Below are 18,717 nucleotides of genomic sequence, written 5' to 3'. Positions count from 1 at the left end.
AGAGGAAAAATAGTTCGATTTTCGAATGGTCGAATATGGCTACTTTGACCTTCGACTACGACCTTTGACTTCGAATCAAACGATTTGAACTAAAAATCGTTCGATAGTCGAAGTAAAAGTCTCTTTTATAAATTCTTCGACCCCTAGTTCACCACCTAAAACCTACCAAGGCCAATGTTAGCCTATGGGGAAGGTCCCTATAGGCTTCCTAACAATTTCCTGATCGAAGGAATATCTTTCGATCGATGGATTAAAATCCTTTGAATTGATTATTCTTTTGATTGTTCGATCGTAGGAATAGCGGTAAATCCTTCGACTTCGATATTCGAAGTCGAATGATTTAACTTCGACGGTCAAATATCGAGGCTTAATTAACCCTCGATATTCGACCCTAGGTAAATGTGCCCCTAACTGTTGCGTCTTCACCCGACAGTCATGTTGTGTCGGATAAAATCAGCTTGTACATGCGGTATTTGTATTACTTACATTAGATTCGGTCGCATTGGAACGGATAGACATGCACCGAAAATCGCCCGTGTAATTTTACCCCAACTCTCTATGATTATGTGACGGTACAAAACTAGAAATAATCTACTAGATGAGATTGCTGCCAACAATTGCAGTTGTAATGTTATTTGGCATGTAGTATATATTATAGTGTACCACAGAGGAAAATTAAAATTGCTAAAAATTGTAAGCAAAAGTCTAGGACTTATATTAGATATAACATTTTCATCCTTGCACATAATTCTAGATCACTGCCCTTGCAAAACCAATTGCAAAAAATGACCGAGTTCCTTTGCAAAAGCAGTGGGAGTTAATTGGTAGAATTTAGTAGGACTGAAGCACAGAGCAGTTGAAATATATCCTAAAATGCTGATCAAGAATCTATTTTAATGTGCACTTTATGTCTGATCCTAATGATTTTTGTATTTATGATACAGAAACTGGAGAACACCGCATGGGTCACTAATAAATTCAACAACCACTTCACTGCCAGGGTTGGCAGCAATGTCTTGTTTCATTCCAGGCACCACAAGCGTCACGTAGTAAACAAACCAGATTGCCAACTAAAACTAAATGGCATAGCGTGAACCCTACCTAGTATCAGAGAAACTGCACTAAAAAAAGATTATTATCTAATGCCAATGCTTCCTAAACAATTCCAGTAGTCATCATATAATAAATCATATAATAAATCATCAAATAAATCTCTCAATCATATTTTCTCTTGTATCTACTGCTACCATTCTTATAACTTTTTGCATAAGAAACGTATAGATGCTGTATTTAAAAACAATTAGAGGCAGATTTATCAAAAACCAAGTCTGCATTTTTTTCACAATTGAATCCTTGAATAGTCTGGATTTATTACAAAGAATGTAATGCAAAAATTCACCAGAAAGAAAACTCCGCTGGTGAGGTTCTATAGAAGTCTATGGGAATATTCAATTCCAACGTTATTTATTTATTTACTGGGAAAAAAAGAATAGACACTTTATCACTTTGACAAGTGACACAGTACGGGATATTTTCCAGCCTCATGAAAAAGTGATGGAAAAATGTTGATTTTCACCAGCATGTGAAAACACAAAGTCAAATATTCAGTTTGAGCATTTTCTTAAATAAGCTAGTGTTCAAGACAAACACTTTTACTCTCTCCTGGGTTTTTTTTTTGTAGTGGATAAAGCAATATAATAATAATTATAATGGTATACTCATCACAATTTTGCATTGTAATCACTTCATATGCAGAATGTCATCTATGTAGCCTTCATATTCCCTTATGCGATAGAAACTCTCATGTGTTAGTTTGTTGCTCTTTCTGTCATTGCCTTTTAAGAATTGCCCCACCTTCACACAGTACAGTACAAAATATTGTTTTTCATGCTATGTTTTACCCTGTATGTCCTATACACTTGCAAGCAGTTTCTATTTCTAATTATTAATGATTTGTCAGGGAGACATACAGTTGGGAAGTGTACAGAGGGACACATACACCAATACACACTGTACAAATATAGTGCAATCACTGTCAACCCATCGACCATGTAGTTAGCATAATTTAATGCATACATCTTAAAGGGGTGGTTCACCTTAAAATTAACTTTTAGTATGATGTAGAGAGTGATATTCTGAGTCAATTTGCAATTGGTTTTCATTTTTTATTATGTGTGGTTTCTGAGTTATTTAGCTTTTTATTCAGCAGCTCTCCAGTTTGCAATTTTAGCTATCTGGTTGCTAGGGTCCAAATGACACTAGCAACCATGCATTGATTTGAATAAGAGACTGGAATATGAATAGGAGAGGCCTGAATAGAAAGCTGAGTAACAAAAAGTAGCAATAGCAATACATTTGTAGCCTTTCAGAGCATTTGTATTTAGATGGGTCAGTGACCCCCCCCCCATTTGAAAGCTGTAAAGAGTCAGAAGAAGGTGGCAAATAATTCAAAAAACACAAAAAATTAATAATGAAGACCAAGAATTGGCCATTCTATAACATATTTAAAGTTCACTTGAAGGTGAACCACCCCTTTAACACACCACATGCTGCTGTCATGGACACATTTCTTAGATCTGTTTTTACTCTTTCTAGTTACAAAACAAAATCTTAGGATAATTAAAGCCCCCATACTCTCCTAATAAAAAAGCACATCAATGTAGTAATGTTGTCTGCTGCCATATTTGGCAACTTCACTGTCCCTGGCTTGGACTGTGCGTAAACAGTGGGCAAGTGCATGCACAATGAAAGTAAACCCATGGGGGGAAATTTACTAAAGGGCGAAGTGCTGAATGCTAGCGAAAATTCGCCAGCGTGACGTCATTTCGACATTTCGCCAATTTACTAACGGGTGCTGGCGTAAATTCGCTAGCGAAGGAGACAATTCGCACTCTAACACCAGGCGAATTTTCGTTCTGGCGAAAGAGCATTACTACGCGAATTCACTAAGATTTTGATTTTACTGAGCGTTACCTCTTACGCCAGACTTGCCTTCACCACCTCAGACCAGGCGAAGTGCAATAGGGCGAAGTGCAATAGAGTAGATAGGAGTTTTTTAAAAAAATAGTTACAATTTTTTTAAACTATTTAAAAAATGCTAGCGACTTTTCAGTTTTTCAGGGTGATAGGCTGCAAAGGAGCGTAAATATTTTTTACGGTACCCGGCTTCCCCCTACATTTCCTTACATATGGCACATAAACTAAACACTGGCCACATGTGTAGGGCAATATGACAACCCTATTTTCCTTTTTTTATTAACACCAGCAAAACTTTGTCATCGCTCCGCGCCCTGGACGCAACTTTACAGTTTAGTGAATTAGCATTGTCCTCTACAGACAGGCGAATTTTCGCCTGTCAAAGTGTGCGCAAAGCCATCGCTAGCAAATCTCTGCACCTTAGTGAATTTCCCTCATGGTATTGGTACAGTGTAAACCTATGGTATCGGTCCAGGGCACAAGCACACAGCAATCAGAACAATGGGTTGGGGATAGAAATGGCAGTTTACGGTGCCACAGTGCTGTTCTACATTTCAGGAAGATACCCAGTGAACAGTTAGGTGTGCGATACTGACACAAAACTTTAGGACAACCACATGTTTATCAAGTAATATAAGTGCAGGGGGTTATGCAAACCCCACCTCAGTTTTTCTGTCTGTGACATCATCCAGCCGGGTTACAGGCTGGAATGCAATCCAATTTGAGTTTCATACATTGAGAGCCCAGTTTTTGTCTTCTGCATGTGGATATTTTGGCCACGTGTGATTCCCCAGATGACAGCTCTTGCTTGTGTACCTGCCACGTGGAAGCAGCAACTAAATCCAATAGGAAAGGTACCGTGGGGCAGGTAGTGCTACCTGGGGACATAAGAGCTCTTGAGGAAGAGGACAAATTACAAGGAACCAATTTGCATTGGTCCACCCAGAGTGGAGTTTGGGACTGTGGAAAGACTGTGCCAGGGGTGTGATAGCCAACACAGGTTCCCCAGAGCAAAGTTATATTGTGTGATTTCTATTTACAGTTATTGCATTCAATTTTACATAACGTTATATTTGGTTACTGCAAACTGTGTGTTTATTTTCCTAGTGAAACCCCCCAGTTCCTCAGTGCCCACTAGGTGGAGGCACTGCACTGTAAATCTCAGATCCCACTATCTTTCATGCAAAGGGAATTCAGGGCCCTGCATTGCAAAGGGTTAATTGCTATTTAAAAGAGTGTGATCCAATTCTACACGCATTGTGGTAAAGAAAGGTTATATAAGCATTAAAATTAATACGGAAAATAATATGAATGCGTTGCACTCTAAATTACAAATATTGAAAACCCATTTACAACTGATACAGAGTTGGTTTCACACTTAAGCTACTCCTAATTAAATCCTGTTAAGAAACCTTGCAGTGGTGTAGACAATGGGTTTTCAGTTTTCATCACAATGATGTGAATGCTTTGTAAAAAAAAAATCTTAGCCATAAAGCATGAAACTATTGTTCAAACTATGGTGCTGGGTGAATGTTTTTGAACAGATATATTCAACTTCATTCACGTATTCTCCTTACAAGCAGCTGAGTTGTATCAGTAATGTTCAGAACTAAACCTCAACATGGCTTAGAACATTTGTGTGCCACTTACCTGGTACTCCTGGAGGTGTTTTCAAATACTTTCCATTGAAATGTTGAATTACTACTTCACATTTCTCCGTAGACTCCATTCTAAAATAAAATGAGATAAGGTGTGCTTTTAGAGATTGTCATCTGCTTCCTCTATGTATGTATTTATGTATCATAGAATAGTCTACATGATCACTGGTGAGCAAATAGTTTGAAGCTTGGAACACATGCATGCTTTTTGCAAAGGATCCAAATCACACGAGACAATTCATCATAAAGCTGCAGCATTATTAACTATAATGGGGAAACAATTTGGGAAAATTTGACTTTTCAGACAGCATCAGAAAGCAAGCTGGCTAAAAAGGAAATGCTTCAACACACAAGTTCAACACTGTCATGTGAAAAGCATGCTTAATATTTAAGTATTTCAGAATTTGTCCTTTACTGTAAATTCGGTGAGCCAAAGCTCAAGGCATTGAGTATTTCCTCTCCAACCTCTAAAAAAATGTAGGCATCTGCAAGAGGTCATTGATCAGACACATACAGCAGGTATTTGTGAGTATAAAAAAATGGTCCTGAAATAACCTTCTGCAGAATATCAGGGGGAATTAGCCCATGGGAAATGCAGACTTTAAATTTGAGGGGGTATACAAAGAAATAGAATGTAAACCCTAAGGAGTGAATTGATTTGGGAAGGAAGCATATTTTATTGTTTGGCTCGATGGACATCATTATCTACCTCGCTGCTGTAATATGCTTCTGCATCAGGGGGTGCACCATTAGTAAATATTCCATAATATAGCACACAACTGGAATAGCGATGAGCGAATTTATTCACCAGGCATGGTTTCGCAGCAAACTTCCGCACTTCGCCAACAACTACTTTTTTATGCAAAACTGATGCAAAAATTTGCCATGAAAAAATTTGCTGCAACAAAAAAAGTAGCATGCATTAAAATTGTTGCACGTGATAATTCTTTTGACACCTATTGACTTTAATGCATTTGGACAAAAAAACTGTGCATGTAAAAATTGTTGCATGTAAAATGTATTTTGGCGACTTTAATGCATTTGGACAAAAAAGCTGCAAATTTTGGCAAAATTTTCTGCGAAATGGGACAGATTCTCTCATCACTAAACTGAAATATAATAAGTGACACCCTCTTAGTATGTCGACCATAATAAAAACATTCTCATAAAATTATGAAGTGCCGAAAAAAATGTTTTCTGATTATTCTGAGTTGGAAAGTTGCTGGTTTTATAAGTCATTAGATTTAGCTTTTTAGGGAATAAACGCATTTGGGTGATTCTCATAATATTACATTGGCAGTGAATTATATCAAGGTTTTTCCATAGCAGACAGATAGAGATTTGCAGATGTCTAGTCAGTAAGAAACAAATTGAGATGGATCATCTTGTTTATATGGAAGATGTAGACAGAATGATCAAACAGATGTAACTCAGGTTTCATCAACTTTCTGAACACAACTTTTTCATGGCGTTCATAACAGAAAATAGTTTTAGGAATCATTTACATGGATCTAATATTTGGGGTTATATGTGAATGTATTTCCTATTTGCTGCAAGAAGAGAACTTGTATCTTTAATGCATTGCTGATCTTATCTCAGGGCTCAAAAACAGGAACAGTCATTCACTCAAGCTACCACCTACCAGCTGCAACTTAAATATGATAACCATAATACAACAGAACATAATTAGCTTAATATAAAATATATAATAGCTTTAGATAAAAGTAATTCATAACAGAGAAGTGCATTAATAGACACATAGGTAGCACGGCTAAATGTGAAAACCAGCAATGGAAAGCTTTTCAAATGAAAAAAATCCAAAATGATGGCTAATTATTATTATCCCAGCAAAGCTGAAAGCGCAAGTCTGTTCATTAGTGCTAGGAAATTATTAGCAGCATCAAAGTATTAATTACAATATGGATGAAAGTATATAGCCTGAAGCAGTTAGTAATTGTGGGGAATAGTCCACATTCAAAATATGCAGGATATATACTGAAGATACAGATCTGTCAGTTACAGACACAAATAGGCACAGAATTGAAGCCCTACAGAATTCAGCTTCTGAATGGAAATAAAATTTGAGTTATTGCAAAGACACTGACCTAAAAATAAAGATAATCATATATACAGCATAGCTAGCTTGGTAGAGAAACTGAAGCTCATTTATCAACAGTGGGCAAATTTACACCTGGTTAGTAACCCATGGTAACCAATCATTTTTTTGTTTTTATTCTACCCACAACTGTTTGAACAAAAGCTAATCACTGATTGGTTATTCTTGGCTACTGCAAATAGCACACATTTAGCCAATGAGCCCCTATGTTTTAATGACATGGAAGTGATACAGAGGAGAAAAATAATTTTTGCACAAATAAAGGGGCGGCATGTTGCCCAGCCGCATGCACATCACTTAGGGGTCTAGGTGCAAAGATCTCTGTGCTTCCTGACCCCTCTGTACCATCAACAGATTGCGCTTGTGCCTGATTCTGATTCTGGGGGGGGGGGGTAGAGGATGCTGTTCTGTCCTCCTGTGTGTGAGCAATCCTGTAGGGGGCATGGGCGTCGGGGGGGGGGCAGTGGTTGACGCCAGCCTCTGGGCACCCTGACTTGAAATTTGGCCCTGATGGTAGAGACCTTCATTGTGCACTGGGGAAGGGAATTGTTTATCAAATCTATGTACAGCGATAGCATTGTGAAGACTTCATGTCATACTGTATAACAACAAGAAGGTTATTTAATAAACTCCAGTTGGGCTTTTTTTTTAAAAAAACTGGAATTTTTAAAGATTTATTAAAGCCTGATGCAGCAAAAAGCTCAAATCCAAAATCTGCCATCTCAGACCTGGAGAGGTTGGATATACTGTAAGTCAATGGCAGAGTCCCTATCCTATTTTTAAGTTTCTGTGGTCTGTGCTGGAATTAGTCCAAAAATCTGACATTTTCAGGGTTTTCAGGCAAAATCCCAAAAATCTGGGCTTTTTAGAAAAAAGTCCACAAAAAATTTAACGATTCAGCAAAAAACAAAAAAAAAAGTTGTGTGATTTGTTTTTTTACTTGATTTCATCTGGTTTCACCCAAACCGATCAAATTGAGCTTTTTTAATAATAAATAATGTCAAATTGTCGATTCTAGTTTGGTCTGACTTTTTTTATTTAAATAATAAAAAAAATTCAGATTTTAGTAAATAACCCTCCCCAAGTCATATAACACTTAGGGGGTTATTTACTAAACTCCGAATACAAAAATCAAGAAAAAAATTCTTGATGTTTTTCCTATAAAATCAGACTTTTAAAAAAAATCACAAATTCTTCAGAATTTATTAAACCCAGAGGATGTAAAATTCCGGCATCTCAGACCTGTCGAGGCTGCATATATGTCAGTGGGAGAAGTCCCAATGATTTTTTGATGTGTGCTGGGTTTCATGCAATACCCCAAAGTTTTCAGAGTTTTTGGGTGAAAATTCCAAAAAAACTCGTGAAAATTGGATGAAAAAATCATGAAAATCGAAATAAAAATTCAAAAAAATAGTGAAAAGCTGATCTTTTTCCCTCAAAGCAAATTTTTGGGAAAATGTAATAATAAATAAGCTTATAAACCCCGAGCACATTTGATTGGAATTTGCAGCAGAAAAAATTGAGATAAATTCGTAATTTGATAAATAACCCCATAAAGCCTTTTTATACAAAGTTATGTATAGCTTGTGTATATTACAATACATTATCTGCATGACAATAGGATTTTGCAGTGTGACATTTTTAGCAGGGTTTATTATGAATAAAATATAGCCAGCCAACATTTGTTAGTATATTATACTTTGCACTTGTTGACTGTTTTGAGGAGAATAACATAACCACTAACAATACCAGGTACATTTAAAATTACAAAATTGTAATGTCTATTTGTTTGAATGTTTGTCTTAAATACTAAACGCAAAAAAAAAATGACATAGTTTATAGTGTACATTTTGACACAGTTTGGTACAGTCATTATACCTTAAATAACTATATAATTTGATTTTAAAAAATGATTTGACTGTAAAAAAAAAACAAATATAAACATTCCCTAAAATTGGTACATGGGTATTCCTAATTACCATAGATTGATTCATCTACAATAAACTGTTCATGTTTTCCACAACCATACAAAAGAAAAAAAAATCACTTTGCCCTCAGAGAGCTTACACTAAGTGACTGTCTGGAGCTAGTCTTTGGAGAATGTCTGTGACTGTCTAAGTGGGATGAAGGTCTGCTTTCTGTAGCTCCAGGCGTTTGGTGTCAAACTCTCTTATGTTGCATCAAACAGTACTGACAATTTCATTTTAATACACTGGACACATTTAACAAGCTATGCCAGTCCCAGTAAAGAATACAATATGGAAGCTGCCAAAAGTAAAAAACTCAATATGAACAGTCCTTTGAAGGCACAAATGAATAGAAAGGAAACGCCACTGAGCCAAGAGCAAGAAAAAAAATATGCCTTCAGTTGAAAAGGAACATTATAAAGAATATGTCCATTTTCTTCTCAGGTTTCCCAGGCATGCTTTTTAATGCCAAGGCCCTTAATCTGTAGCCCTGGCATTCGTTCCATTTTAAAGTGGCACTGGAGAGCATCATCATATGGTTTAACGGTCATAACCCCAAAACTGTTCTCATATCTCACAACAATGACTTTTTTATTTATCTGTAACCTTATAAGGAGCAACTGATACCTCCTGTGATAGGAAACTGGGTAAGGATGTAAAGAATATGTAGTAACTAAACTGCCATAAGCTTTGAAAAGGCCCAATTTCTGCTGTACATTTAATATACCATGATACAATTTATAATACATATGCACTTATCAACTACTTGGATTAAGATTAATTCTTTTACATAGTCACTTCCTGGGAATTAGAATAGTATACCCAGTCATCAATCAGACCAAAAGACAACTTGAAACCTGATTGTTGCTCAGCCACTGTGCCTACTGTTCCTAAGCAGAGAACAATTTTCCACTTTCCCATGCCTAACTTTTCCTCTTCTCTAACCTACAACCCCTTTGAACGCAGAATCGAATGTGTGTCATAATCATTATTGTCTTGTAACATGCTGAGAAATGGAAAATATTTCAGGTGTTCTATACAAAACTCTTATCTACACATGCTTGTGAATATCACAAACTACTGTCACATAAATGTCATCTGGTCCACTGACCTCAGGGTCAGATCTGTAATTAAATTTGGAGATTTTCTTGTTGTCTACTGGAAAACTGCCACACAACAATGAATAGCATACTGTTTAATACCTTAGGAAAAAAGACAAAGCAGTATGTTCACCTCAATACAGCTACAAAAATGCTTTCTGAAATCCAGGGTCGGACTGGGCCAACGGGACACCGGACACACTGGACAGGCAGCGCAGCAGGGGTGCGGCAGAGGAGCGCCCTGCGACAGGAGCCCCGGTGGGCCATGAGCCCCCCAGTCCGACCCTGTGGAAATCTATTTTAATGATCTTTTTATGAAATCCATTTCAATCTTTAGTGAATAAAATCAGATATGGGAAGAAAAACACGTACCTGGCAAACCCAACTCCTCTACTGACCCCACTGGCATCTCTTAATATTCTGGTAGAAATAACATGGCCAAATGGCTTCAGCATGTTCTCGAGTTCCTGTTCATCCATTGAGATTGGTAAATTTGAGATGTAGAGATTTGTAGGGTCTTGCTCTTGTTGCTAAAGTAGAGGCAAAAGGATAAAACTTATTGTTAACAATATAATAATAATGATAATAATATATATACAGTATATATATATATATATATATATATATATATATATATATATATATATATATATATATATATACAGCTGTATGTGCACTTTTTAATACACTTGATCTTTTTATAAGAAATCCCAGTGTTACCGTGCACCCGGGTAATAAAATTGATACGGAGATATATATTTATATATATTTTGAAAGCTTTTGTTGTCTGTGCTGGAATTAGCCCAAAAATCTGACTTTTTCGGGCTTTTCGGACAAAAATCCGAAAAATGTTGAATTTTTGGGAAAAAGTCCGAAAAAATCAAGCAATTTGGGAAAAAGATCCGAAATAAATTACAAGATGCAAATTTTTGCTCTATTTTTCCATGTTTGATCCAAGAAAATCGTGGATTCTAGTTTGGTCAGACTGTTTTCATTAAAATAGTCAGATAAATTAGGACTTTGATAAATAAGGCCCTTAATGTCTACTAAAATCATTTAAAATTAATTAAACCCAATAGGATTGTTTTGACTAAGGATAAGGATTAAGGGGCAAATTCCCTAAGTGGCGCAAATTCGCTAGCAACCGCTTCGCCCACTTCGCAACACTTCGACAAGTGTAAATTTGCCTGGACAACACTAATTCCCTAAAAAGCGAAGTTGCGTCCAAGGCGCAGAACGCTGACGAAGTTGCACTAGCGCTACTTCACCAAGCAAAGCGAAGTTGTGCTAGCGTTGGCTAATTTGCAGTAAAGTTGAATGGACATATATGTTGTTGCAAATACATTACATTACACAAGTCCAGGGAACCTTAATAAAACAAAATAGAGTTGTTATAATGCCCTGCACATGAGCCCACTGTATAGTTTATGTGCCATATGTTAGGAAATGTAGGGGGGAACCCAGGTACCCAAAAAAAATGTTATGGTCTTTTGCAGGCTATCACCATGAAAAAAGGAAAAGACGCAGCGTTTTTTGGGTCTTAGAAAATTTTTCAAAAAAAATTGAGAAAGTCCTATCCACTCCATTGCACTTCGCCTGGTAACGTTCGGTAAAATCTGCATCTTACTGAATTTGCGGAGTTACGTCCATCGCCAGAGTGAAAATTCATCTGGAGTTAGAGTGAGAAGCAACGCTAGCATCTATCTGACGCCTGAGCCCGTTAGGAAATCGACGTAGTATAGAAATGACGTTACGCTGGCGAAATTTCATTAGCATTAGTCACTTCATCCTTTAGGGAATCTGCCGCTTAATAGATTAGTTGTGATCAAGTACAAGATATTATTACAGGAAACAGAAAAAGGAAACAATTTTTAAAACATTTAATTAAAATGGAGTATGTGGGAGATGGCGTTCCTATAATTCAGAGCTTTCAGGATAATGGGTTTCTGGATAATGGATCCCATATCTGTCCTGTAGATTTCAGTACAACAGTTGAACAATAAAGCAGATAATATGCCACGTACTAACTAACCAGATGTTGGTAAGGTTTCTTTCATTATTTCTTAGAAAGAAAATTGCTTTAGTTCACCGTAAGGTAATGAATTAGTTTCATTGAATACAGCACAAATAATGACTTTTCTTAACTGCCTTGTCTATTATTTAATTTGTTTGTTTTCCCAACCCTAATGTTTCACAGAAGCAACACAATATGCCTGGTCACCGACCCAAAATTCAAGTACAGACTTAATTGAGAATTTAATTTCTGTTATCCACTGCTCATGTGATTTATTTAAAACTTAGATTTAAGCAAAAGAGAAAAAAACTTACAACAGTACAGCAATAATTGTAATACATTCATGACATTCTCATGGGCTTTTTAAATACTCAAACGTAGCTAGGAAGCATGTCCTTAAAAAAAAAATATATATACAGTATATATATATATGTATGTTTATCAGATGAACAGGTATATTAGAACCCTATGACAGGGCCTGACACTGTATGGAAATGAACCATTGTCAAGGTGCATATACTCGTTTAAAAATAGCAATAAAGTTACAACATATAAAGATTTAAAAATCCCGCCTTGTTGGTGACCTCACACTTCAATGTTCCAATAGTATAATAGATAAACTTGTAATAGGCAATATATATAGTATTAATATATAAGAAATATTTTAATACTATAATTAGATTTTAATAATGTCATCATTATGCTGCCTTTTTTTTTTTTACAGAGCCAAAAGTGTTTTAGATCATGCACACTCCTCTGTACAGAATTTAGCATTTTGAGCCATTCAGTTACAGAAGCCTTTGTGTTTCTAGTCTTTTTAGGGTTAAAGTGGGCCTGTCACCCAGACACAAAAATCTGTATAATAAAAGTCCTTTTCAAATTAAACATGAAATCCAATTTCTATTTTTTATTAAAGCATGCATAGCTGTTGTAAGCTCATTTAAAAATCTCAGCTGTCAATCAAATATTGTCTGCCTCTCCTCTATGCCTTAGGCATAGGGGCAGGGCAGACAATTACTTTCACTTTCCATTCAGCACTTCCTAGATGTCACTGCTCTCCCCACATTCCCCCGTTCTCTTCACCATTTAATTGTGTAACCAGTGCACAGGGATGGACATCGGGTCCCCCATTCTGGTGCACAAACAAGATTTTGAGATGATACAAGGCTTGTCTTAATAACAGTGTCCACAAAATGGCTCCTGCCTGCTTGCTATAATTATGAATTCCCAGACTGAAGGAAACAAGATTCAAATCATATATAGTGTAATTAAAGTTCATTTTGCTTGACTAATGTGATAAAATAGGATTTTGAATAATTTTTTTGGGGTGATGGGTCCCTTTTAAGTGCAGACCTTTTTAAAGAAGATCCAGTGTACAATCTCATAAGAATAACAGTAAATGAAAGCTGCACAGTGCTCTTAACATAAATAATGTGAAAGCCTTTTCTGAAATTTCTGCTGGGACACAGGTTTTGGCCCATTTTGCACAAGTTTAAACTTGGAGGTTCTTAGCTTGATTCACACTTCGGCAGTGGAAATCAACTAGTCCTCAGAGGGACATCAGCGTTTCAAAGTGCCTGTATTATTTGAAGTACTGCTGCAACTCAAACAAGATCTAGTGGAGCCATTAGCCTCTGGGCACATTCAACAAGATCAGTATTAAATTGATGGAACACAAAAGTATAACAAATAGCAACAATCCAATCCATGTCGCCTATCTCATTCAGCTGAAAGTATTGAGTCTGAGAAGCTTAAGGACTTGGAATGCGTGCAACTTAATAGGAACATCACTTGTTGAATATTGTGAATGTTTTACAACACCGAATAAATGCTTTTCTATTAACCTTCAATTGGTATACAAAGACCAAGACTGGGTATTTTGTAACCTGGGTGTGAGAGAGTGTTTTGTCAATAAGACTTGTTTTTTTTTATTTGCTCCCATGCTTATTTTTTTTATTTGTATTGCTATTCTTGTACTTATAATATATATGCAATGTATTTGTATATCAAATTCACTTGTAGCTAATCAATTATTCTTATTGCCATGGTGACAGGGTGTCTAAAAGTGATAGTGATAGGAGTGTTGACCAACGAGGAAGGAAGGGACTAGAAAATGTAGGATATGCAGAGTAAACAGGCAGGAAATGAAAGGCAAACATTAGCAGCAGGCACAGAAAGGGTTAACAGACTTAACACTGCACAAAATGATTTATGCTGGATGAGCAGTGTATAGGGCTGCCTAAAATAAATGGTGCACTATGCAATTCTATGTAATTCTCTTTGCATATGATTATACCCCATGCTCTACAAAAGTATTCAAAAAAATGACATAGTATTTTTAATTTATTGTTGTTTTATGCTTAGATTAACATGATTATTTTATCCCACCTCACAGTTCAAGTTCATGGGAAAAGTTCAGGTTGCGAGAAAATTCCACTGTAAGAGCCTGTGTTAAGATTATATAGAATACAATGGTTTTAGCACTTAAACGGTGATGATCAGGGCTTAAAGATAATTTATGATTACAAGCAGAACAGAAAACGTTTTCGATACAAAATAGAGATAACATTTTCATTTGAATGGCCCTTTAACTGTATGAGCAAAACATACACTGTACAAATGAAATGTTGAAAAAAGTTTCCACTGCTGGCACACGTAATAATCCTCTACTTGGCTCATATATCAAACACTGTACTATTCTAGACAATTAAGTCTACTACGAATCTTCTATGCTAAGTGGAAACTGCAATAATCCTGAGACATACACAAGTGCATTTTAAATGGGAAGCATAAACGCTGTTGTTCCAGAGACACTGCATTGCTTAGGTTCTTACATTTGTACAATAGGGAACTCATAGTCCATTAAAATGGTAAAACTCATTAGGAGCTTTCTTCACAGCAACGGTATCATTGATATTCACAGCACTATTGCGGTCAATAAAATATTCCTTCTTCTCATGCACAAGACTACGAGTTAGTTCAGCCCATTTGTAATAAACCCTTGAAATGGGAACAAAAAGATCAAGCTTTGTGTTATCTGTCCATTATAATTTTCCACAAGGCCCTGATGAAATGATGGTCTGCAGAAAAATCATAGATAATAATCTTTCATGAATAAATAAACCCTGGTAATGCATATTCACTTTTGTGCAAATTGGCATTTTTAAGGCAAATGTTTGGATATACTCTTTTTGTTTCAGGTGAAAGCAGTTTTCATTTATCTCCTTTAATTAGGAATGCACCGAATCCAGGATTCAGTCTAAGATTCAGACAGGATTCAGCCATTTTCAGCAGGATTAGGATTCGGCCGAATCCTTGTGCCTGGCCAAACCTAATCTGAATCCTAATTTGCATATGCAAATTGTGGGAAGGAAAATCATGTAACTTTTTGTCACAACACAAGGAAGTAATAAATGTTATTTCCACTATTTCCCTTCCCGTCCTAAATTGGCATACGCAAATTAGTATTCATTTTTGTATTCGGCCAAATCTTTCATGAAGGATTCGGGGATTTCTGCCAAATCCCAAATATTGTATTCAGTACCTCTCTACTTTTTATTGACCTAATCTCCCCAAAGTATGTTATTCAGCTGGCTTATAACATTGTTATAGGAACAATAACCAGGAGCACATAGATTGCTTTTCAATAGCCAAGGGAAAGTTGTGCTCACCACTAATTTTTAAAACCATTAGGCGGGGGTGCAATGAGGCTGTGAAAACATATAGACAAATACAAGAAGTCCTCTGCACTCAACCCATTATCAATATATTAAGAACATTGAGACATTTTGTGCATACAGCTACTAAAAATGTCTTACCCTTTCAACAAAACAGGGATTGTTTGTCCATATATTGCAATATATTTAAGCTGGCCAACTACATCAAAGTCATCCCATATCTGGCCAGTCCTACTCTCAATTTTATCTGATTCATTAAGAATTCTAAAGGGCAACCATGTTTGGGAGTTTAAACTTGAAAGCATCAAGTAAGTTGCAGGTAAAACTTAGTCCCTGTGTAAAATGTATAATTAAACAATATAATTCTTAATGAATCAGATGAAAATTGAGCATAGGACTGGCCAGATATGGGATGACTTTGATGTAGTTGGCCAGCTTAAATATATTGCAATATATGGACAAACAATTCCTGTTTTGTTTAAAGGGTAAGGCATTTTTTAGTAGCAGTATGCACAAAATGTCTCTGTCTTAAATATATTGATAATGGGTTGAGTGAAGAGGACTCTTGTATTTGCTTTTTAATAGCAATTACATGCAAATTATATTAAAACCACTAAAATTTGTTAATTCATGGATATTGGAAAGTTGCTTAGAAGTGCATTTGCACAAAGCTGTTTGTGGATAGGGGATTCCTCCTGTGAAATACAGATGAAGCCACCACTGGCACAGCACACCATTAGATAAAGTGATCCAGCTGTATGTTCCAGGTTCCCAATTCCTTTTAGCTCCATCTCAATCTACATTTTGTCTTCATAGAACAATATTCAAAGATATGGAGCTTTTTTTTTTTACAGTAAATCTTATAAATTCAAGTCTGGAAAACTCAAGATTCTTAAAAAATATTATATTTTTTGTGGTTTTTGCAAAGACTCGTGACAAAAACTCAAATTTTAATTAAAAAAATGTGCCTCTTAGTGTAGTTATATGAAAAACAAAAAAAGTTTTAAATGTTTAAAATGTGTTACTTGCAGACAGTTCATAATTTAGCTATTTAATCTGTTATCCGGGTTAAAGGAGTTAAAGGGTTTTGATGCTGCAATGCAATCTCTAGAAGAACATATTTCAGGTTGGTGGATTGTTGCAAAGAGACTGTATTTTGTATGAAATGTGATCTACTGGACTTATGATAGGATGAGGGAATATTATTGAAATATATGTTGCCCCAGACACAGTAGAATACATTTTTGAAATAAAAAAACACAGATGAATACAAAATGGTTTTCTGTTGTATCTTTTTCTTGATCTCCAGATGTCTATTGTCTGCCAGAAGTAAGTCACCTATCTGACCTATTAATTCATCACTCTTATAGTGCACTACCATTCATCATCAATTTTGTTTGAAATGCAGCACATATAATACTTTCTGCGGCATTCAGACCTTTCAGAAATTCTGAAAAAACTGTCATACTTCAAGACCTGCTTCTTGTCTCAGCGCCAGATATGAAATGGATAGCGGCTCTTTTAACAAAATAAAACTCAAGACATAAAGAAGATTTTAAGTTATGTCAGCCGCTTTTTGGTAGGCATTTATTTGGATAGGAAAATTATTGATATTTTTCAGATTGAACAACAATTTCTTTTTCTCAGTGGAGCAATTTGTTCCATTGTGAAAAAATGGTCTGAACCAATAATCCCGAGTTTCGGTTTGCCTCAGGGTTCTACCACCCTACTGAAAACATTCTGTCAACATTCATTTGCCTTAATAAATGTATCAACATGATCAAAACTTTCCTGCCAAGGTCAGGAATGTGTTTTGTACATGTGCTCAAACGGATGGGTATATTTTAGGATTGTGCAGTTTTTACTCATTCTGAACCTATGAAATTAGATAAAGATATAAACTGCTATAGAATATGTAATACTTTACACTTCATATGGATATACATAAAAATCAGTATGGATATAAATAGTTGTGCATTTAGTGAGGCACCATCTACTGCACATTTACTGGTAATTATAATGTTGCCTGAAAGTTTGTCCTAAAACGTAACTTTTACTCAAAGATGGCTTTACAAAAACAGGGGAGAAAGGCAGTGCAATAAATCCACCACTAGACATGTGCAGGCACATAGTAAATGGCGATCATTAAATGATGACTTGCCATAATTAGTATCAGGAATCGGAATTACGTGAGCAAACCTACCAACACCTTTTTTTTTTGATACCAGATAACTGGTCTAAAGAAAAAAAAGGTGAGTCCAGTTTCAGGCCATCAGATCGTTGGCCTAATGAAAATGTGTAAGGTTTTGCACTCTTTCCCAATTCACTATTGCAAGGAAATTTACAGATTAATAAAATCTATGCAGTAAAGATTCTAAGAACTATGTAAGGCATAGTAGTCAAGGTAGAGACTTCCTGGCGTTGGGACATATACATTAGTCAGACATTTAAAGCCCTGCCTATGTCCAGCCTTAAAGAGATACTGACACCAGAAATTAAACTCATTTTTACATCTATCATAATATTGCCTTTGAAAGCAACTTATAACTTTGCCATAAAGTATTTGCACAATGCTTTTACATTACCTGTCTGATGCCCCATGTTCTTGTATTAGGGGAGTGCCATATTTGTGCAGCAGGAGTCCGTTAGCATTAGAATCTCTAACTGACAGGCTGAGATGGGACAGTAAGGTTGGCAAAACAGTCAGGTTTAGAAACTTCAACTAACAATTGCTTACAAAAACAAACCTCTCAGCAAAAAACGATCAACATGACCTATAGGTAACTTTTAGGGGCAGATTTACTAAGGGTCGAATATCGAGGGTTAACTAACCCTCGATATTCGACCAGGAACTAAAATCGTTCGACTTCGAATATCGAAGTCGAACGATTTAGCGCAAATCCTGCGATCGAACGATCGAAGGATTATTCGTTCGATCGAACGATTAAATCCTTCGAATCGAACGATTCAAAGGATTTTAATCCAACGATCGAAGGAATATCCTTCGATCAAAAAAACGCAGGCAAGCCTATGGGGACCTTCCCCATAGGCTAACATTGAGTTCGGTAGCTTTTAGCTGCCGAACTAGGGGGTCGAAGTTTTTCTTAAAGAGACAGTACTTCGATTATCGAATGGTCGAATAGTCGAACGATTTTTAGTTCGAATCGTTCGAATCATAGTCGAAGTCATAGTCGAAGGTCGAAGTAGCC

At 36.1% G+C, this 18,717-nt stretch overlaps 1 protein-coding gene across 3 annotated transcripts in view; it reads right to left on the bottom strand.

The window, feature by feature from the left end:
- The window catches only part of rbms3.L (RNA binding motif single stranded interacting protein 3 L homeolog), a 343,617-nt gene that overhangs the window by 67,076 nt on the left and 257,824 nt on the right, over positions 1-18,717 (bottom strand). For all 3 annotated transcript variants that reach the window (XM_018267467.2, XM_018267469.2, XM_018267468.2), the window contains exons 5-6: positions 10,190-10,347; positions 4,627-4,706 (exon numbers count right to left, since the gene is read on the bottom strand). In XM_018267467.2, coding sequence (XP_018122956.1) covers positions 4,627-4,706; positions 10,190-10,347 — 238 coding nt within the window. The remainder of the gene's footprint in view (positions 1-4,626; positions 4,707-10,189; positions 10,348-18,717) is intronic.

The sequence above is a fragment of the Xenopus laevis genome, chromosome 6L (genome assembly GCF_017654675.1).
Source record: "Xenopus laevis strain J_2021 chromosome 6L, Xenopus_laevis_v10.1, whole genome shotgun sequence".
NCBI classification, from domain to species: Eukaryota; Metazoa; Chordata; class Amphibia; order Anura; family Pipidae; genus Xenopus; species Xenopus laevis.
Note: the sequence above shows the minus strand (reverse complement) of the source record. Positions and strands in the feature narration are given on the sequence as shown.